Below are 23,773 nucleotides of genomic sequence, written 5' to 3'. Positions count from 1 at the left end.
AGGTGCCGTCCGTCCCCTAAGTTGACGCCGGCCGTTATGTGGTGCCGCACGTATAATCACGCCCGTAACGAGCTGTCTCGGTTGCCGCGCGCGTGATTTCGCATCGGGCGAGTGTTCCGTACCGTAATCGCGGTCACCGCAGCTTGCGTGTTGCGTATCATCCGTAATAATTCGAAATATATGTCTCCGACACGTGGGTTTGAGAGACACGTTTCGAGTTAGTAATCGGACATCGCCCTCATGTCGAGCGAGCGCCGAATAGTAAGTAACTTTCGTCCGAAACGTTTTTACGTAGCTCTCCTCGTTGCGGCGCCGTAAATCGTCGTTAAGTGTTCCGGAGGTACCGCCGGCGGTCGTCTGACTTCGAGAGATCATTCGGTCGTCCGGAGGTGCCGCCCGTCCCGGAGGTGTCGCCGGTCGGCCGTGGTTCCCGGAGGTGTCGCCCGGCCCGGAGGTGTCGTCCGGTCCGGAGATGTCGCCGGTCGGCCGTGGTTCCCGGAGGAGTCGCCCGGCCCGGAGGTGCCGCCCGGCCCGGAGGTGCCGCCGGTCGGCCGTGGTTCCCGGAGGTGTCGCCCGGCCCGGAGGTGTCGCCGGTCGGCCGTGGTTCCCTGAGGTGTTGCCCGGCCCGGAGGTGCCGCCCGGCCCGGAGGTACCGTCGGTGCTTATACCTTATTGTCTCGGCATTTCGTTTGTTTCCTTCTTAATTAATGCTAATTATCGTTGTTTGACATTCGCCATACGGCTATCGTGATAATATTTTATCGTACAATAGGACTTTTCGATCGTTCGCTCTCCGCGACAATGTCTCGATTGAACGCGCCTTTCGGCGCTCGCGCTCGCATACGGCCGTGCGTAGGACCGTGCGTCGCCGACCGCCTGGCCGGCCGGTTGGGTACTATAAGAGATACGTCGCGCTCGGCGCGTCGAACGAGTCGAGCGAGTCCGGACGAGTCGTAAACGTACTTTCTCGAGTCTCTCGCCACTCCGGCGTGTTTCGACCGCTCTCCGTACCGTCGCCGACCGCTTGGCCGGTCGGTTGGGTACTATAAGAGGTAGGAGAGATTAATATTGTACGTGTCGCGCTCTCGACGTTGACAAACGAAGAATCGCCCGAACGGGTCGAGAACGGATTCTGTCGAGTCGCGACTCTGACACGGAGAGAACATTTATATAAAATGTTTGATTTGGAAACCACGAATATATAAAATAATATACGATCGTCGCAGAACGCGCCGCCGCCAAGTCTTCTCATGCTTGGAGGTTGCGTGTCTCGCGAGAACGTACGTTCGACTCTCGCGTCGTCTCGTATTCCTCTTCGCCGGGGATTACGGTGCGGCTCTTCTCGTTCGTCGCCGAACGCGCGCAAAATTAACGCACACTTATTTATTACGAGCACAGCATTGCCACGAGTCGGTGTCGCAAGACCGAATGGCTCTTATGTGGCGCGCACGCCTCTAGTGTGTTGGCCGCGCGGTTCCCTCTCGTTTCGTACGCAGCAGCGGAATCGTCGCGCTTACCGAGCATCTACTCCACGGATACGAGTTTGCGGGAAGAGTTGCTTCTTCCCGCTCGCTTTGTACGCCGTAGCGAAATCTTATTGCTGGTCGTGTGCGGTTAAACGCGTACGAACCAGACAGAACAGTCCTCGACGTCTAAGCATCGCCATCGTCGATCTAGCGTCAGGGTGAATCGCGCGGTCTCTCGAGACCGCGCATCATAACATTTGGAAGAATAAGAACACGAGTATTTTGATCTTGTGGATTTTTGAACGGAGAGGAGGAGGAAGAAGAGGAGAGGCGGCGGCGTCGGGGGTTTACTCTCGCCTCCGTCGTTCTCTCGTACGCTTTACATAATAGCGTTAAACACAGCAGAGTGTCGCCGACCGGCTGAGCAAGACCGGCGGCAAATAAAATGGCACATACGAGCGTGTCGCGCGCGCGTCGGTGTTTCGGCATCGAACGCGCGCGCGCGCGGAAAAAGAGCTAGCGACGAGTCTTCGGGCTCGCTCGCGAGTTACTCCCTTGCGAGTAACCGAACACGAAGCTCCCTGGTTGATCCTGCCAGTAGTCATATGCTTGTCTCAAAGTTTATAAATGTAATTTATTTAATTACATTTTTATTTTTTAAATAATACATATATACGTTCCAAAAAATATAAGCCATATTATTATATATGTACGTGTGTGTGGGTGTATAACTATCATTTAATACACATTCACGTTAAATCACATCATTTAATCATATTTTGTTTGGGAAAAAATTAAATTTCCGTGATCCCCGCGCGCCTTCGATATACGCTCCTGAGAGCTCTCTGTAATTGTGTACATCGACAGTTTGTTATTGCGTCCACAAGGGCGAAGCGCCGAATTAGGAGAGAGTTTCCGCGTCTTTAAAAAGGAGCGATGCGGCACGGAAGGCGAGTCTGGTACGACGAGCCGTCCGGTAAACCCGAGAAGAACATTTGTGATCCGAAGAATAAAAATTACGTATTCTTACTTAGAATAAAGAGACTAGTTCCTGCTATCTATCCTTGCCTATCGACGCAGTCCACAAGAGAGAACTAGGTGATAGCTCCGATAAAACCCAAAGGAGAAAATATACAAAACATGGTCCTTCGAGCCGGATCTGTGTCGAGAAATTAACGGATGGATTCAAACAAGATACACGTGCAAGCAGTGCAACTACTTCAAGTGAGCCATTCAACAATTGCGCTACATTCCGAGTAAAAATTTCCGTACGACAAGGAAGTATTTCGACTCACATACATACGTTCTCCATTTCAACACCGTGTTTACCTTACAAAGTCGAGCTCTGCAAGACAATAGATCGAAATGGACAAGGCAATATTTGCGTTCGATACGAATTTACGTTATTTAACGAACTCAATAACGAATTTCCAAAAGCTTGGAGTTGATAATCAAACTCATGCCATCACTAAAGGACGATTTCAACTCTTGCAAAATTACTGGAATTAATGCCAGGAGAATGCCGCTATCATTGAGGCAGTAGCAACCGACGCAGACGCGGCACAGCTTCCCTTCTTCAAGAGCAAGCTGCTAGACAAGGCGGAGGTCTCGTACATGCAAGCCTACGACTTCTTTCAAGAAAAACTCGAGGCATTCAACGTCGCTTCAATTTCCATTCCTGTACCAACGGCGGCCGCAACGATGTCTATCAACGAGATCCGATTGCCGAAGATCAACTTGCCTTCTTTCTCCGGTAATGTAACCGAGTGGCTAACGTTTCGCGATTTGTTTCTTGCGCTCGTTAAAAATCGCCGTTCCATATCGCAAGTCGAGAAATTGCAATATTTATTATCCGCGGTTACTGGCGACGCTGCTAAGTTGATTTCCCATCTTTCTCTAACCGATAGTAATTTCGATGTTGCATGGAAGGAACTCACGAATCGTTACGAAAATCAACGCGTTATTATTGACGCATATTTCAAACGTTTATTTACCATTCCTAATGTTTCGTCTAACGATCTGTACGGGTTAAAACAATTACGCTCCAATTCATCGGAATCGATAAATGCTCTGCGTGCCTTGAAATGTTCTGTAGATGAATGGGATATGATTTTAGTCTACATTCTTGTACAAAAACTAGACAAATTGACGAGAAAAGATTGGGAAGTCAGCTTAGGTTCAGAGAGGAGATATCCTACGATGGAAAAACTATACGCGTTTCTAGATACACAAATTCGTTCGCTTGAGGCTGTATCCAAGGACGGAGATAACTCGAAGTCCGCCAACGGAAACTCATCCGAAAAGAGTTCCGGTGCTCGCTCGATTCCAAATGCGGCACGAAAAAATAATATAGTGCGTTCTCACCATACAAACACCGCGAGTACGTGCGCTCTTTGTTCCGAAACACATCGTTTAATGCATTGCGAGAAATTTCAAGCGTTAAGCATTTCGCATCGACTAGAGTTTGTTCAAAAAAATAATATATGCAAAAATTGTTTGACCAAAGGTCATTACGTTTCGAATTGTCGTAGTTCCTTTACTTGCTTGAAATGTAAAAGACAACATCATACTTTGTTACACGAGAATTCAAGGTCAAGTTTAACGACAACAACAGACTCTGGACAATGCGATAACGCGTCCAACGTACATTCACACGTGAACGCGGGAGTTAAACCCGTGCTCCTGGCTACCGCACGTGTTTGTATAGGATCAGAAAACGGTCGACATGTTTACACGCGAGCACTAATCGATCAAGGTTCCGATGCCACATTCGTTTCGTCACGAGTCGCTCAAATGTTGAGAGCTCGTTTAATTTCAACACGCGTAAAGGTATCTGGCATCGGTGACACTACGTCTAATTGCGTTCAACATGCCGTCTCTATTTCTATCAGCGCGACTAATAAAAATAATACGATTCTTCATACCAAAGCATTGGTCGTTCCAAAAATTACAGCGTACATTCCACCTCATTTCCAATTACAAGAGATTCCGTTTCTTTCCAAATTGAATCTAGCCGATCCAAATCCAAGCTCAAATGATGCAATCGAAGTACTTCTCGGGGCCGAATTATACGGTTCAATTATGATGGGTGGCTTAATGAAAGCTTCTAACGATGCTACACTTGCGCAAGAAACGATATTCGGGTGGATCATTTCGGGTCCTATTTCAAACCAAAAAAATAGCCAAAGAATTCACGTTCACCAAGCAACTTCTGGCAATCTCGATTTCGAACTCCGACGTTTTTGGGAGCTGGAAGAAATTCCAACGACACACGCTCTCTCAGAGGAAAATCTTCGTTGCAACTTACATTTTCAAGAGACACATATGCGCGATTCTTCAGGGCGCTATGTTGTCCGCTTACCCTTCAAGTCTGGTCCTCCGATAAAAATCGGCGAGTCAAGGTCAGTAGCTACGCGTTCACTCGCGCAACTAGAGCGACGTTTAGCCAATTCTCGGGAAATTTCAGGGCAATACGTCGACTTTCTTAACGAGTACGAAGAGCTCGGGCATATGCAAAAAATCGAAAACGTGCAACGCTTCTTTCAACCGACGTTTCTACCTCATCATCCAGTTATTCGCGAGGACAATACTACAACCAAACTTCGTGTAGTGTTTAATGCCTCGGCAAATACCTCGAATAACACTTCTTTGAATGACCATCTTATGATTGGTCCAAAGTTGCAAGCCGATCTTCCGGCGATTATTCTTCAATGGCGTTTGTACAAATACGTTTTTTCCGCTGATATTCAGCAAATGTTTCGACAAATACAGATTCATTCAGACGATCGCCAATATCAATTAATATTGTGGCGTACGATTCCGAACGAGCCAGTCCATACTTATTCATTAAATACCGTTACTTATGGTACTGCCTGCGCGCCTTATCTCGCCCAACGCGTGCTCAAACAACTTTCAATCGACGAGAGTTCGCGTTTTCCACTAGCTCAAGCAATTTTGCAAAATGAAATATACGTTGACGATGTCCTATCCGGAGGCGATGATAAACCATCCACGATTAAAAAACGCGACCAACTAATCGGCTGTTTACTAAGCGCAGGCATTCATCTCAGAAAATGGGCCAGCAACGATTTTGAAATTCTACAAGATATGAATCCTGCGAATCACGGTCTAGCAAGTTCCAAGCCTTTCCAAGAAGGTGAACAATTAAAAATACTCGGTATTCATTGGACACCTTGCGATGATAACTTTTCCTTTGAAATAAAATTCCGTCCACCATCTACCGACATTTCGAAACGACAAATCCTTTCGACGATAGCGAAAATATTCGATCCCCTCGGATGGGTGTTTTCGATCACGATATCTCTCAAAATTCTACTGCAAAAACTGTGGAAATTTTCCTACGGATGGGATGATATTCTTCCTGCGGAAATAACAACCGAATGGAATGCTTTTTGCGAAAAGATGTTACACTTGACGACTCTGCAAGTTCCTCGTTGGTTAGGCTTCGAGCGTAACATTCAGTGCTTGCATTTACACGGCTTTTGCGACGCTTCATCTAAAGCCTATGCAGCGGTAGTCTATTCAAAAATTGTCACGAATTCTGGCGATAGTCATGTTCGATTTCTTCTATCAAAAACCAAGGTTGCTCCGATTAAAACGATTTCGATTCCACGACTCGAGCTCTGTGCGGCTCAGCTGCTAGCACGCTGTATTTCGTTTACTATTGACGCGATGAAATTGCAAAACATTCCTGTGTTTTGCTGGAGTGACTCGACAATCGTATTAGCATGGTTGCAAAAGGCTCCATCAGATTTAAAAGTATTTGTAGCTAACAGAGTGTCTTCTATTCAAACGAAGCTTCCTACGGCGACATGGCTGCATGTGCCAACAGAAGATAATCCCGCAGATTGCGCATCGCGCGGCATAAATCCAGCTCAGCTAACGCCTTCCAGTTCCTGGTGGAACGGCCCGGCATGGCTGAAATTTAACGAGGATAATTGGCCAGTTCAATCTACGATAAGTTGCACCGAAGATGATTCCGAATTGAAAGCGTCAAATGCAGTCCATTCGCATCATTCAAATCGAGCGGAACTTTTTGAATCCTTCAATCATATCTCCACGTGGCCACGCTTACTACGGGTCACCGCATACGTCCTTCGGTTCAAGTTTCGAACGAAAGTCCCAGATGTTGCTCAAGGTCTCTCTATTTTGCAAGTCGATGAAATAAAAACCGCGCACAGATTCTGGATTAAACAGATGCAAACGGAATACTTTTCAAAAGAAATCGTCGCTTTCAAAGCCAAGTCGAGGTTACCAGTTCGATGCTCCATCCATTCTCTCGATCCGTTCCTGGATCCCTCCGGTATCCTACGCGTGGGTGGTCGACTTCAACTGTCTGACCTTTCATATGATCGTAAATTTTCGATTCTACTTCCAAAGCATTACCTTTCTAAGCTCATTATCGATCAAATTCATAAGGATACACTTCACGGCGGTGTACAGTTAATGCTTCGCACGTTGCGAAAACAATATTGGATTCTGGGGGCGCGAAGCATGGTAAAAGGTTGTATCCGCAATTGCGTGACATGTACTCGGCATTGCGCCATAACCGGCGTACAATTTATGGCCGACCTTCCTACATTTAGAGTAATTCCGTCCCGTCCATTTTGCCATACGGGACTTGATTACGCCGGCCCCTTCGCAATTCGAGACGCTTCCGGCCGCGGACGTAAGTCGCACAAAACATACATCTCGCTATTTGTTTGTCTCGCTACACGAGCTATACACTTAGAGCTCGTTCATGATTATTCCACGGCTGCGTTTCTCGCATCTTTCGAACGGTTCGTAGCGCGTCGTGGCATTCCATCCGATCTTTATTCCGACAACGCGACTACCTATCAAGGCGCGGATCGCGAACTTGTTACAGCGATCCGACAGACTCAAGCCGACGTAGATCTGCAGGCGAAGTTCGCGTCAAAGCCAGTTCAATGGCATTTCATTCCGCCTTCTGCCCCTCATTTTGGGGGCATGTGGGAGGCAGGTGTTAAGAGTGTTAAGCACCATTTGCGACGTATACTTGGTTCCTGCACACCTACGGTCGAAGAGTTCACCACGCTTCTATGTAACATCGAAGCATGTTTGAATTCGCGCCCGATCGCCGCACTTCATGACGATGTAAATTCTTGCAATGCGTTCACACCAGGGCATTTTTTAATTGGTAGCGCCATTAAATCGATTCCGAGTCCGAGCGTCTTACATATCTCCGAGTCACGACTCGATCGATGGCAATTAATGCGTGCGAAATACGAGCAATTTTGGAAATTGTGGAGTCTTGACTACTTGAACACCTTGCAGCAGCGTTTTAAATGGCAGAATCGATCTGATGAATTTCGCATAAACGATATTGTTCTAATAAAAAATCCTAATTTACCTCCCTGCAGATGGGAACTTGCGAGAATCATCGAATGTAAGCCTGACAAGGATGGCCTGGTGCGAGTTGCTCAGGTCAAGACCGCGTCTTCTACTTTTGTAAGATCTATTGTTAAACTCTGTAAATTGCCGGTAAGACCGGACGGTTCAGCGTAATCTAAATTCTGCAGGTTGTCTCCAATGATTGCAGTTCAATGTGTAAGGATTTACCCCTGACTGTCATTTGAATCCCTTGGCGATTCAACCCGAGGGGTATGTTTGGGAAAAAATTAAATTTCCGTGATCCCTGCGCGCCTTCGATATACGCTCCTGAGAGCTCTCTGTAATTGTGTACATCGACAGTTTGTTATTGCGTCCACAAGGGCGAAGCGCCGAATTAGGAGAGAGTTTCCGCGTCTTTAAAAAGGAGCGATGCGGTACGGAAGGCGAGTCTGGTACGACGAGCCGTCCGGTAAACCCGAGAAGAACATTTGTGATCCGAAGAATAAAAATTACGTATTCTTACTTAGAATAAAGAGACTAGTTCCTGCTATCTATCCTTGCCTATCGACGCAGTCCACAAGAGAGAACTAGGCGATAGCTCCGATAAAACCCAAAGGAGAAAATATACAAAACATATTTAATAACTATATCACTAACATATATAATTAATACTTATAATAAATCATTTTTAAAGTAATTTTTTTTAAATTCTAGTTATCACTTTATCAGAATTATGAAAAAAAATTGATACAATTGTTAGAAAACTTAAATGTGCATAACTTTTTAATATATAGGCATTAATAAAATAAACATAGTGATTGTTAATTTTTTATGCTACAGCTACGCATAAAAGTACTAAAATACTTAGAACTTTAAATTACTTTAATATTCAACTGTATATATTATTATAACGTTTCTCGTTTTATACTATATTTAAAAAATAATATTTAATAATTACTTTATTGCACTTACAACTATGCATATGTATTTAATACTGTAACCATTTAAATAATAAAATATATATATAATTACTGTGTATGAAATTAATACATTCAAAATAAAAAAAGTACATATGCAAAAATAAACTCTATAAAATCTATAAATAAACGTAATAATAATAAACTGTGCAATAAACGTAATAATAAACGTTCAAATATTTTATTTATTATATATTAAAATTATTATATTTAATAACCTGTCCTTTTCTTGTTTAGATCTCCTCATTTTCGCATCTCTTTTTTTGTTCTTCCTTTTTCCTAAAAAGAAATATGTGATTGTTATACATAGGTGCAATAAGTCAATTCTGCAATAAATATTCTATACAAAAATAACAATAAGTTCTTAAATGTTGTATTTAATTTAAAAAAACTAATACACGCAATAATGAACAGATAGTGCATGTGTTCACCCTCTTTAAAATCAGTTTCTTATAAAAATAAAAAGTTTGAGATAAGATGATAAAATAGTTAAATTGAGGTATATTATATATAACTTACAAATCTCGGTCAAATCTCTGCTTGGCTAAAATTAGCCATCTTGCAATTATATCCTCAACTTCCTTATTTGTTAAATTGGTTCTTGAAGTTCGCGCAGCATCTAACAACAAGTTTAAACAGATATGTGTGGTTATAGATTATATAAAAATTTAAAGCGACTTAATTTTATATATATATATATGTATATATGTATATATACTATTCAAAATTATTTTATATTCCTATGATTACATATTATTGAATAATGATATTAGAGTTCTAATAGCATCATCCAATATAACCATGCATAGAATGCTATATATAAAGTGTCAAAAATATGTCAATAAAAACATTTCTGTGATTAAATATTTATATACTTACTTATGATACATATAGTAATGCGAAGATTTTTAAAGGCATTTTTCAATTTTGCACCAGCCCAACTATATTCCATTGCTAATTTATTTGTTAAAATATGTTTCATCATGTACGAAATCACATCATGATGATCCTTACCTCCTAAAAAGCTCAATTGTCTTGTCTAAAAATATAAAATAATTTAATTAATATTAGTTTATGATCTAAAAATATCAAAATAATAAACATTTGTTTTTCTCTTATAAAAAAAGTTAACTATACTTTTCTTTTAACTTCTTTAAAATTATTTAACATTATATAAATAAATAAATATGTCCAAAATATTGCTTTTTATAAGACATTTCAATAAAATGTTTCTAATCGTAAGTATAAAATGATAATATTTTGTATATACCATTTCTGCAGCAACACATTTGTTTTTTAATTGATTATCAATTCTCTGTAATTGTTCTACGGTATCTGCTGGCAAATCGAAATCATAATGTTCATTTTTTTTTAAATCCGTTTCCTCATTTTTTCTTATGTGATTATCCAACTTTATTAAACGTTCATCAATTGTTGTAAGATTTAACAATACTGCATTTAGTTTCCTGATAATTAAATTATGAAAATCTGCAAAAATAATTGACACATATTATTGTATATCTACTCATTGTCAGATTATATAAATATTACGAATTATATACCATTTTAAATATATGTTTACAGTGATATAAATAAAAAAAGTTAAAACTTTAATAATATATATATATATATATATAGGTAAGCTTTTACAAAAATTTAAAATTAATAACACATATATTTTTACCTACATCAATCTCAGCATTACAAGTATCGGATGTAGATATTGTATCTGAATTTTGTGGAACAAGGTCATCTTTATTTGCTGTTCGATGTTCTTGTGAACTTATAGATTTACTATATGTAACTGCAGACTTTTTAGACTGAATATTAATTATTTTTTCATTACTTATTTGTATCGGAGGCTTAGTTATTTTCTTATAATTTTTTATCAGTGGTTTTTTTATTTCATAAGTCATTTTGCTTTTATTTAAATCGTTTGATATATTAGAAGCTTCATCTAAATCATTGCTTGTGTCAGTTCTATCTGAATTATCAGAAGAACTTGAAATTTTTTTACTCGATTCATTTTCTTATCACCTTGTATTAATGGTGTCTTTATTTCACAGATTTTGCTCTTATTTATTGTTAAAGCTTTTGGTGTATTAGGAAAATTATCTAACTCTAAATCATTGCGAGTTTTTAATTTATTGATGCTTGTGTCGCTTGTATCAGAATTATCAGGAGATGAACCTGTATTTTTTATGCTCGTTGATATCTCGATTTTTTGAGGTTATTTCCATCATCACCATCTATATCGAATATTTGTTCAGCTAATTTAAGTTTGTCTATAGCTTTATCATATGTATCTAAAACGTATAAAATTTTTGAATATTAAAAATTAGATTTTTGTTTTTATATATTTTATAATCAAATATCACTTAAAATTTAAATTTTAATATATACTTTTAATACATATATATTATAATTTCAATTTATATAATTTTTGATAAAAAAATAAAATACATTTTTTATATTACTAACCGCTGCTACCAAAAATACGGATTATTTTATATAATTGCCAATCATCAGAAGGAAATATTCTTTTCATAATTGCTTTATTTATCTTAATTTGACTTGTATATGATGGCCATTTACATTCCTTATTATTTTCAGTTAACCATTCAGAAGGAACAATTTGTAAACCATCTTCGAACTCCACAATATTATACGCCATAATAACTGTAAATAAAAATTGATCAGCATTGAAATTATAAATAATCTATGATGTAAATAATATGATAAAAATGTGACGATAATAATAATAATAATAATAATAATAATAATATTTGCAATTTATATTAGAGTATTATAATTACGTTTAATTATTTAATTACAAATGCAAATTAATATTAAACATGTATTATTCAGTTGTGTGTAACATCGGAAATATAATATAATTTTTTTTATAAGGCATTTTCAACATTTTTGCTCTAATTTTATCAAACTCTCATGTCTGAAGATGAGAATATTCAGACATGATACCAATATTTAAAGTTAATGACGAAATAGGCTGTGTATATAAATCTTCCACTAACACAAGTACTTTGCCAATAGCATACATTTTATTGTCATTAGATTTAATGAAATTTAAAATTGACATTATTTGTCCATTTTCAAAAGAAATGCAATTATTTTTTGGATCATCACAGTTAATATAATATTGATTATTGCAAAAAATTTTATATTGTTGTACAGAAATGAAATCTTTCGTAATAGGACCATCACAATGAGAGCGTGTAAAACATTTTTCCATATCGTATGAATTTGAATATATTTTGAATGTTTCATTATTATGTATTGTCTCAATTTCTGCAAATCTTCTTGTTAATTGCTGTAATGGTTGGTTAGTTTTACGAATTAATTTTTTTAACGTAGACATATAATTCTCAAATTTAAATGCACTAAATTTATCCAGAGCACCAAATTGTTTTACGTCTGCAGCAAGATGTAATAAATTATGAATATTATGTGAAATATATTTAGAACCGTAGATAACTTGAAATGATTTTACAAAATGTTTTAATAAATTTTCTGCATATTCTATAATAGAAGTTTGATATGTTAAAGTAGGATGTGCAAGAATTGTGATTGCTACATGTAATGTTAGAAAATTTAAATATACATTTTCTTGTAGTATTCCTTTCAATATAATAGGACCTGTATATAATAAAAATTGCCGATATTCTGTGGCTTTCCAATGTTTGATATACTTTAATGATCTTGGTTTTCGAGCAAAATCAGAAGGAATATAATTGCGTAACTTTATTAGTTTCTTAGAAATTTGTTCTTTGTCTGAATTTGATAATCTTATCTTAAGTGGTCCTGAAAGCCATAACATAATAAGTTTACGCATAACACCCAAACATACCAGGTGCATATAATCTAGTGGCACATTTGTAACTAAGCCTAGATTTGGTATATTTTTTAAAATTGTGTCACCAGTTTGATAATCAAGATTATAAGATCCAGTAAAAAATTCTTTATCATTACGTAACATCATATTAGATGTGTATGGAAAACATATATGTCCTTCTATATTATCACCTTCAATAATGCATTTAGTGCAACTATTATATCCAGCGTGTCCTTTTACATTTAAAATAAATGATTTAGCAGGAGCGTCACAAATTATTGCTTTAATTTCGACTTTTATGATCTGTCCCTCATAATCAATCCCATTATTTATAAAAGCAATAGCATCACCTACAAACATTTTTAAAAACTCATTTGCATTTTTTGGTTTTCCTTCACCATAATATAAGGCAATGACATATACATTGTTTATAATATTATCTGCACATAATATTGGCCATAAACTCTTTGTGGAATACTTATATATAGGTAAACCATCAATATTTATAAATAATTGAATGTTATCAAGAGCAAAATTCAATCTTTTACGTTCTTCAATAATTTTTAGAAGAGCTTTTTCGAGACCTAAGTGGCAGTAATCTCCGTTTTCAATTTGTATAATTTCAGTTGATTTAGGAGTTTGCAATAATGTACGTGGATCTTTAGGCAAAGTATAATTAGTGTGTGTTTGCAATATCTGTAAAAGGTGACGGAGTGATTTGAGTGATATCTTTTCTTCAATAGCCCATTTACTTATGTCATGTATAAAAGTTTCGTTATCATTTAAACACAGATTTTCATAATTGTTATCGACTATAGCTTGCAGCTTATTTGCATCCGTGTAATTTTGTATCATACAGGCATTATTTTCATTCAGAAAGTTAATATTATTTTCATCATAATATTGATTTAGATTTCTATCTGAGTATACTTTATCAGAATCACATAAAGACGAAGCATTCTCATCAACAACAATTAGTTGATCATTATTATTATTAATTATTGCCATAGAATCCGCAGAATCAGTCTGATGAGTTATCATATTCATATCTGTTACTGTGTTTCTTGCAACTAATCTTTGTTTATGTCTTGCACTATAAAATATTGAGTGTTTTCGTTTGCGACCCATATTTTTCACAAAATATATTTTTTTTCCTAAATATACATATACAATGAAAAAAAGATATCTTGTTACAATAAATATGAAAAAAATATAAGACAAACATAAGATAAAAAATATTGTATATACTAACCTTAATTTTTATGTTGATGTTTTTCACTTTGTTAAATCACTTCTTATTGCTAAGTGATCTTCTGAGATCACTTATTTTGAGTCAAAATGTCCTCTTATGCAAATAAAAAACACGTGCTGGTACACCAACAGACTGCGTATACGCTGCAGAGCGTTTTGGGCAACGTGTACGCGCCTACACGGTCACGCTTGCATTAGGATTAGGTAAGATTAGGTTACATTAAGTAGCGTCCATTAACGGTGACGTGTTGATTCTTTTACTTTTAGATCAAATCAACGTCAAGTCTTGACAAGATGACAACTTAGCAGTCATTCTGCTGAACGCGACTATTTTAAAGAAAAATATTTCAAATAAAAGTTGTTTGATTCAAAGGAGGTCATAAAGTAGATGATGCCCTTTATTTGATGAATATTTTAAGAGATATTTGAAGTGGTGTACGTGTTATTTTAAATTGGACACCCTAATATATATTTAGTTATAGCAGTAATAAATATAAATAAATAAATATAAATTATTTATTAAATATATTATAAATTAAACTTTATTTTTCTAATTTTAATTGTTGATCGTCACAGCACAACATCTTTATGATGTCACTTCACTGTGACATTTTCTTGCTATGACAGATTTTTTATCATTATTGTTACATTTCGTGATATACTAGTTATATCAATGTGACATTTTTGATGATATCACTGTAACATCATAAAGATGTTGTGCTGTGACGATTAAATATATATTTTATCGTCACAGCAGAACATCTTTATGATGTCACTGTGACATTTTCTTGCTATGACAGATTTTTTTATTCTTATTGTTACATTTCGTGATATACTAGTTATATCAATGTGACATTTTACAATGATATCACTTCAATTGTGATTAATGATATCACTGTTACCTTCCAATAATCTCACAATGACATCACAGTGACATTACATTTTTTTGTCACCTTGTGACTCTATTGTGAGCTTATTGTGATGTCACTGTGACATTTTTTGCTATGGGGGATATAATTAACTTATAAGATACATAATAACACAAATCGCTAACACAACTAATATGGTCAGTGCTGTTAATGTGGGCAATAAGAAAAGAAGTTTTAGTAATATATATAAGTTATCATCTAATTGCATTCATTTATCGCTAAATAATTTTAATACAAGCCAACATTTTAATATAAAAATATTAATTTCTCTTTGATTTTAACGTAAAAATAAAAAATTCATGAATACACTAAATACACAAGTAACTATTATTGTGATACTTAAAAAATGATAAAACTTATTGACGTTGTTGCTTTGCCTGTAAAAAATAAAAGTAATAATAAATATGTTGTTATATCGAAAACTAAAATATACAAGTAAAACGTAAAACATACTAGTTCTCTGTCGTAGCGCGTTTTTGAGTGCCTTAACCAAGCTGACACATAGTTCTGAAATTGTTTATCTGTCAAAAATGGAAAGTGTTTTCTAGTCGATCCTACAAATGTAACAAAAAAAAAGTTAATATAGTACCGGTACAATTATTATGCTATTAAAAGCATTAATTTTTTATAATTATATATTTTTACATTTCTATATACGTTTTAAAATTATTAGTGTGTTCACTTCGAAGTTGCCTTTGCGACCCATCCAAGAACATTTTGTACCCAATTTATTAGTAAATATTTTTTCTAGTCCAGCTTTTATTTGATCGTGGGGAGAAGTGCCTCCTAATAAATAGACAAATGTTTCCTACGAAAAAAATGTAAATACATATATATATATATATACAATTGTTCGAGCCTTTTCTGGTAAATATTGAGCATCTTTTTTGTCTATTTTAATTTCAATTAAAGTCAGTTAGTCAGAAGGAAAAAGGGTTAAATATATATTTTTTAAAAATAGATATCAGTAGTTTTGGCATATTCAACAATGGTACAATGAAATTATAATGAATGTTATAAAATAATCCTAGTTTAATCAAGCTTGAACAATCAAAATTGCTTTTGAAAGCAATTTCTTTCTAACCATTTACATTATTTTACCAGCTCGAACCTTGAATTTTGTCTCAAATATTCAAAAAACAAGAAATAAGAAATGTAGACTATTTTTACCATTTGTTTTTGTCCTTCCTCATTAGTTTTTAATGCGATGTCAAAATCAAGTAATTTTGTAAATTTCTTGAAAGGTTTGTTCGGAATAAGAGAAAAAGTACTACTACAGCTTGAACCAGATGCTGAGAGCAGTGGAAGCGAATTATTTGTACGCTCTAATTGCTTTAAAAATGCATTTTGTTGTTCCAATAATTTTTTAATCGCAATCGTGTTTTGCAGGATTGAAACAATATTCTGACTATCTGAAATATAAATTTACAAATTATATTACTATAAACAAAAGAACAATAAATATGAATGATTACCTGCTGGAAAATTTTCAAAAATGATATCGGTTGGTATCATATTATTTACTGGATTAACAGCATCTTTAGGATCTAAATAATGGAAATTTTTAGTATCATTATTGTATTTATTTAATATTAAATTAATAAATTAATAGACACTATATATATATTAAGCGGGATTACTTAAAATCGACTTGTATTGTTTAGTTTAATACCTTATTGTACCAAAAATTATTTGTTTATACCTTCATCAGAAGTTACATGGTCTTCAGAGGCAATATTATTCTTTTTATTTTGACTCACGTTTATTGCTGTTTCATCCATATTTTCGATATCCTTGTCCAAGTTTTGGTTATCATCATTAATCAAATCTAAATGTATAAAAAATTACACTATTAAGCATTACTTTATTTGCAAGTTAAAAAAATAATGTTAAAGATTTATAAAAATAATATATATATTTATTTATTGTTATACCATTTGTCAACTGTTCATTTTCTAAATGCAAATCCATGACAGTCATTAACGGAGATGGTGTCATTCGCGGATTTGAATCGTCATCATTTAAGTTGTTTGCTGTAACTGGTTGGAATGTTTTCTTTTTTCTTTTCCCTCGGCCTAATTGCGAACATGATGTATCTGATGTATCGGTTTGAATTTTTTTATGTACAACATCTATAGTTTCCTTATATGAATCTGTAATTACATTAATTGTCTATATATATACATACATTTGTATTACATGATTTATATAAGTCTTTTCCATAACCGTATTCATAAATATTGGGAAGTTATGATTTGATATATTAAATACGAAAAAGTCATTTTTTTAATATAAAACATGTTTAATTAAGATATTATCTTATTATATACTATCAATATTTTTATGACAATACTTACTACTTTGAAATATTAGTTGCACTATGTATTTTTGCCAATTGTCTTTTGGGCCCGTATTTTGTTTTTCGGTGTCATCAGCGAAAAATATGGTGGAGGTTTAAAGATGTTTTAGAAGGAGGGAAATATCAATGTATCCCGTGATTTAGTAAGAAATGCGAGAGCAAGCAGGCGAACGGATCGGGAAAGCCAAGAAGCGAACAACGCGCTTTCAATGGGAGACATAAAGCCCCCTGAAAAATATGCGATAAGAGACAAAGTAATGATTCAAAATTTTGGATGTACATCTGGGCTGGGCCGCCCAAAAAAATTAATTCCCGCTAAAAAGGACTCTATCAAGTAAGCCCGTGTTTTAAGAAATGATCGTTATGTGTTGACCGACTTGAAAATCATCAGCTAACAAACACTTCCTATTGCGGCACATGGGAGGCAGCAAATAGGGCGACTGTGGAAGCCGTGTTAGTTTAATCCATTAATTTAAACTATGCGAGTTAAGAAAATATACATGTATTCCTCTTTTGTTATTTCTACTTTTAGTTCCATGTCAAACCTACGTTGAGATGAAAAAGTATTGTATTCCTATTTATTTTTGTAATTGTCTTTAACTTGGTTTTTTCAAGCTTTAACGGGACGATTAACTGTCAGGCTGGCCCGAATTGTAGCGGAATTGCAAACCGCTCAAGAAAGTTGAGATCTATATATTGTTACGTCCCTGATCTTTCATCCCCCTGAATATCATCCCTTGTGTCGTGGAGCTTCATCGTTAATGGGGGTTGTTTATTGACAACCGCCCGGTGGTTGTTTTCAGGCTCCATGACAGTTTTGGTCTAGCTGTCATCTCGAACGGACGTGACTTGACCAGAGAGCAATCCTTCTTTCTTTCGCGTGTACATTAGTCATTGTATTTCATCATTGTATAAAGGATCATTTCTTCATAAGAGAGTGTATTTATTTCGCGAGCCGCGAGTGAGTGAGAGTGTGTGCGAGAGACGTCTTTGCGAGAAAGAACGTCCGGAGGACGTAACATTTTGGGGGCTCGTCCGGGATCGGATCGAAGGAATATCTCACCGCAGCGGAACGGAAACGTCGAGAATGATACATTCCCCGAGAATTACCCGTTCACAAGCTCCGTCTCGAACGACTGGCAGCGAGGAATCAGGAGAGCAAACGGGCTCGTTACCGGAAGTCGCAGGAGAACCGGCGGTAACAGAATCTACAGCTCTTCGGGTTCTCCTTCTTGAAATGCGAGAGATGCGACAGGAACAGACTCGTCGAGAGGACGAAATTGCGGCGATGCTGCGTCGTCACGACGAGGAACTTCTAGCCTTGAAGGAGATTCATTCCCGGCCACAAAATCTACAGCTAAGTCCTTCTAATAATAGAACGTGTGGAAATTCGGGTACGCATTTTTTAAATAAGAGGGAGAACGATTTTCGCGCGATATTAGGGTACAAATTAAAACCTGATACTTATGACGGGACAGTATCACTTCGTGAATTTTTCTCGCAGTTTAACTTAATTGCTCAAGCAAATAGTTGGGATGATACGACAAAGACTGTTGCACTTGCTTCGAGTTTGAGGGGAAAAGCGCGTTCAGTATTAGAGACGGTAGAAGACGTGTCCAATTTAGAATTCAACGAATTAAAATCAAAACTTGAATTGCGTTTTGGAGAAGGACTCTTATCACAAAATTATTACGTTCAATTTACAAATCGGAAACAAAAGTTTGGGGAAGATTTGGCAACATTAGGTTCGGAACTTGAAAGATTGGTTCGCCTTGCGTATCCCGAGTGCCCACACGAAATCCGAAATAAAATTGCCTGCGCGCAATTCATTTCAGCGATATATGATAATTTTGTCAAACGAACTTTACAATTAGAAAATATAACCTCATTGAGTTTGGCAATTGAAAGGGCAAAAGCCATAAAAATAATTCAAGGGGAGGGTTACGAAAGAAAGAGAGGAAATTTTAATTTTAATAAAAATTTTTCGAGTATTGAAAAAAAGAACGCGCAGGGTAATAAATTAGAAGGCGAACGGGATGAAAGAGATAAGAAAGAAAAGAACGGAAAAGGAAATTGGCCAGGCAGCAAATTTAGCGCCGGCCAAAGAGAATGTTGGACGTGTGGGAAAATCGGACATTTCCGGTACGAATGTCCTATTGAGAAGGGAAACTTGGTTTAGCCGAGCTTACCGGGGAGAGTTTGGCTTCCGTGAAAAATTCCTCGGAAGTTATATTAAATGTAAATAGAATTAAGGATAATGATTATTTCATTTTTAAAGGAAAAATAGATGATAAAGTATGTTCTTTCAAGGTTGACACGGGCTCCGATGTTTCCATAATAAATAGCAAATTCGTTGAAAAAGAAAAAAGGAAGATTTCTAAGAATTTTGTTAATTTAAGATATCCCACCAGAGAAAAAGTTTGTGTAGAATTTTGGGCAGAAGTTAAAGTCGAATTAGGGAAATATTCGTTAAAAATTCCAATGTTTATTGCAGACATAAATGATGAATGTCTTTTGGGAATAGATTTTCTAAAAATGGTAAATTTGGAAAAAATCTTTGATTCGGCTTTTGGAATTCCGACGTTTGAAAAAGAAATAGCTAGAATTGAAGATTCTTTTAAAAAAGTTCCAATCCCCTTGAAAGAACTCTATGAAATGAATTCTCAACATTTAACTGAAATAGAAAAGGAAAGTTTTGTCGATTTTCTTAATGAATTTGATGATTTATTTTCTGAGAACATTATTGCGGGAAATTGTACTGTTGTAGAACATAATGTAAATGTGCGAGATTCTCCTCCCATAAAACAGGTTCCTCGTAGGATTCCGATTCAAATGAGGGAAGAAGTCGATAAGATTTTGGAAGATATGAGTTCACGTGGAGTAATTGAGGAGTCACATAGTCCATGGGTTTCTCCTGCTGTCATGGTTAAAAAGAAGGACGGTTCTATAAGGTTCTGTGTTGATTATAGAAAATTAAACGAGGTGACTATTAAGGATTCTTATCTCCTTCCCCGAAGATGACATTCTTGATCAGCTAACAGGTAATTCTTGGTTTTCCACTCTTGATCTTAAAAGTGGGTATTGGCAAATTAAGATCCGTCCCGAAGACAAAGAGAAAACGGCTTTTTCAATAGGAAAAGGACTTTGGCAATTTACAATTATGCCCTTTGGGTTGTGTAACGCCCCTGCAACATTTGAACGCCTTATGGAAAAGGTCTTACAAAATTTATTATCAAAAATTTGCCTTGTTTATTTGGATGATGTGATAATTTTTGGGAAAAGTTTTACTGAAATGATAAACAATCTTAGAACAGTATTTTTACGATTAAGAGAAGCAAATTTAAAAATAAATCCGAAGAAATGTGTGTTATTTAGTAAAACTGTAAAATATTTGGGTCATGTGGTTTCCGCGGAGGGCGTTGTTACAGATCCCGATAAGATTTCCGTTGTTAAAGATTGGCCAATACCTCACACAAAAAAACAATTACGAAGTTTTCTGGGATTTTGTTCTTATTATCGTAAATTTGTTAAAGGATTCTCTTCCTTAGCTAAACCCCTTTACATGTTGACAGAAGGTCAAATTAAATACATATGGGGAGATGAATGTCAAAAAGCTTTTGAAAAGTTAAAGTTTTTATTATGTTCTTCTCCAATTCTTTCTTTTCCAAGGGAAAAGGGAGAATTTTTATTAGATACCGACGCATCGAATATAGGAATCGGTGCAGTGTTGTCTCAGAAACAAGATGGAGAAGAGAAAGTAATTGCTTATTTTAGTCGTGTGCTTAATAAAGCCGAACGGAACTATTGCGTTACTCGCCGGGAACTTTTAGCGATAGTAGATTCTATAAAATTTTTTCGTCATTATCTTTTGGGACAAAAGTTTTTAATCCGTACGGATCATGTTTCGTTACGATGGCTTTTATCTTTCAGAGATTTGGAAGGTCAATTAGCTCGATGGATGGAGAGATTACAGCAATACGAGTTTGAGATTATCTATCGTAAAGGGATTTCTCACAATAATGCTGACGGATTGTCTAGAAGACTTTGTGAATCAAACAATTGTCAATATTGTGCAAAAGTGGAAAAGAAAAATTCAGAGGAGAGGAAACAAACAGTTTCTCGTATTGTGTTCGAAGGCGAAAATTTGGAAAATTGGCGTGAAATGCAACGACAAGATCCTGACATTTCATTTATTCTTCGTGCCAAGGAAACAAAAATTCGTCCCCCACGCTCAGAAATAGTCGGAGAGGACATTTCAACTCTAATATATTGGTCGTATTGGGATTCTTTGATTGTGAAAAATGGGATCCTCTATAAAAAATGGGAAGCTCCAAATTTAAAATCAAATTTTCTCCAACTCGTGGTTCCTCGAGTACGAATAAAGGAAATATTAGAGGAGACGAATGATTCTCCAACAGGAGGACATTTCGGAGCCAATAAGACTCTAGGAAAAATTCGAAAACAATTCTTCTGGGCAACCTGCAAACAAGATGTTGAGGAATGGTGCAAAACCTGTAAAATCTGTGTTTCAAAAAAAGGTCCTTCAGGAAAAGGGAAATCTCCTCTACAAATTTTTAACGTTGGAGCTCCATTAGAGAGAATACAGATGGACATACTTGGTCCTCTTCCTTTGACAAGATCCGGAAACAAATATTTGCTTGTTATCGTAGATTGCTTCACTAAATGGGTGGAGGCTTTTCCTATTAAAAATATCAGAGCTAAAATGGTCGCTGAAGTCTTTGTTAATCAATTTATCTCAAGGCATGGAATTCCAAGTGAAGTTCACACTGATCAAGGGAAGAATTTTGAATCACAACTTTTTTCAGAATTAATGAAATTACTCGGGATAAGAAAAACCAGAACTACCGCCTTGCATCCTCAATCTAACGGACAAGTAGAACGCCAACATCAGACTATTTCAAATTTCCTAGCGAAATACGTATCGGAAAATCAAAAAGACTGGGATCGATGGATTCCCATGTTTCTTTTAGCTTACAGATCTTCGAAGCATGAAACCACTGGCGTAACTCCAGCAGAGCTATATTTTGGTAGGGAACTAAGGTTACCAGTGGATCTTTTACGAGGAAATCCTGAATCTTCTGAAGGAAGACTTCCAAGAAAAAATTTTACTAGAAATCTAAAAGAGAAATTAAAAGAAATTCATTCTTCGGTTAGAGAGCGAATGAATCTGAAATCTTCTCAGATGAAGATTCGTTATGATCGTAGTGCCAGAGGAATTCTTTTCGAAGTAGGACAGAAGGTTTGGTTTTATAATCCTCGTAGGGTTAAAGGGAAAGCTCCGAAATTACAAGGAAGTTGGGAAGGTCCATTCCGGATAGTAAAAAAACTTAGTGACGTGGTGTTTTGCATAGAAAGATCGTCTAGACATAAGAGGAAAATTGTACATTCAGATAGATTAGCTCCTTTTCTCGAGAGAAGTTTAGAAAAATAATTAAGTAGATTGGAGCCCGAAAATGTCGATTTTCATTTAAAAATTCGGGGGGATGTTTTAATTTAAAAAAATAGAATAAGTTACTGCGCATTTTATTTTTCGTTACAGAGTCTTCAATTTGGAAAGAAATTTGTCTTTGACCTGAGAAGAGTTTCCTGAATGGCGGAAAAATTGATCTCCCAGCTTAGTCTTCGAGGGAGAAAATCTTCATCCGTCTTTATTCTACTCTAAGAAGACTGTCTTGCCCGCGGTTTTGATCCGTGGTTTTCCCGCGGGACTTTGGGCAAATGCCGAGACAGGGACTTGGGGAGTCCATGAGGGACGATGGGTCCACGGAAGATACCCCCCCCCCCTTGTCTGAACCGGAGGACGAAGGGAGACTGGGACTTATCTTCAAGGAATTTTGAAAGTCGATTGGGACCAAATTGACGGAGTCGCTCGGTAACCTGCGGCAGCAGCCCAGGGTAGGGCAGGAAGACTCGTCGGTGCCCTGGAATCGACAATTGATACAGTTGTACTGTGGACTTGGATTGGCGAATATAGTCCAACGACCTGCGGCGGGAGCCTACAACTTATGGTGGAACGAGAATTCGTCAGAATCCTAAGTTTGACATCGAAATACGGAGATAGCTTGTATGGATGTGCGACGGAATCCAGAATGGTGGATTGTTCGGTAACCTGTGGCAGGAGCCCAGGGTAGAACAGGATGGGAGTGATGGCAGGGATTCCCCCCCTGAACATCCCAGCCAACATGCATTCGTATGTATATTGGCGATTGCGGGATGTTTCGGAAGGAGGGGATAACTCCCACGGCAAAGGACCGGCGTGCATTGAAGGTCCACGCCCGGCAGAACGCTGTCAACCAGTGGATAGAGCTCCTGGAGAGACCGGGGCTCCCGGGGCAGCGGACTGTCGGGGCCATCCGGCCCTGTCTACGCGAGTGGATAGACAGGGTCAAGGGAGGGGTGACATTTAGGATGGCACAGATGCTTACCGGGCATGGATGCTTCGGTGAGTACCTGTGCCGTATTGGAAAGGAGCGCACGACCCGTTGCGTCCATTGCGGGCACGAGCGTGACGACGCGCAGCACACGCTGGAGGCGTGTGCTGCCTG

At 37.1% G+C, this 23,773-nt stretch overlaps 1 protein-coding gene across 1 annotated transcript; it reads left to right on the top strand.

The window, feature by feature from the left end:
• The first annotated feature begins 2,645 nt into the window (after positions 1-2,645).
• Positions 2,646-8,012, top strand: LOC114942072 (uncharacterized). Its single transcript, XM_085488168.1, has 3 exons — positions 2,646-2,690; positions 2,982-3,219; positions 4,933-8,012. Exons 1-3 carry the CDS (start codon positions 2,646-2,648, stop codon positions 8,010-8,012), a joined length of 3,363 nt encoding a protein of 1,120 aa, XP_085344294.1.
• Positions 8,013-23,773: the final 15,761 nt, after the last annotated feature.

Source organism: Nylanderia fulva, unplaced genomic scaffold (genome assembly GCF_048542155.1).
Source record: "Nylanderia fulva isolate GAGA-0341 unplaced genomic scaffold, ASM4854215v1 Scaffold644, whole genome shotgun sequence".
Lineage (NCBI taxonomy): Eukaryota > Metazoa > Arthropoda > Insecta > Hymenoptera > Formicidae > Nylanderia > Nylanderia fulva.
Note: the sequence above shows the minus strand (reverse complement) of the source record. Positions and strands in the feature narration are given on the sequence as shown.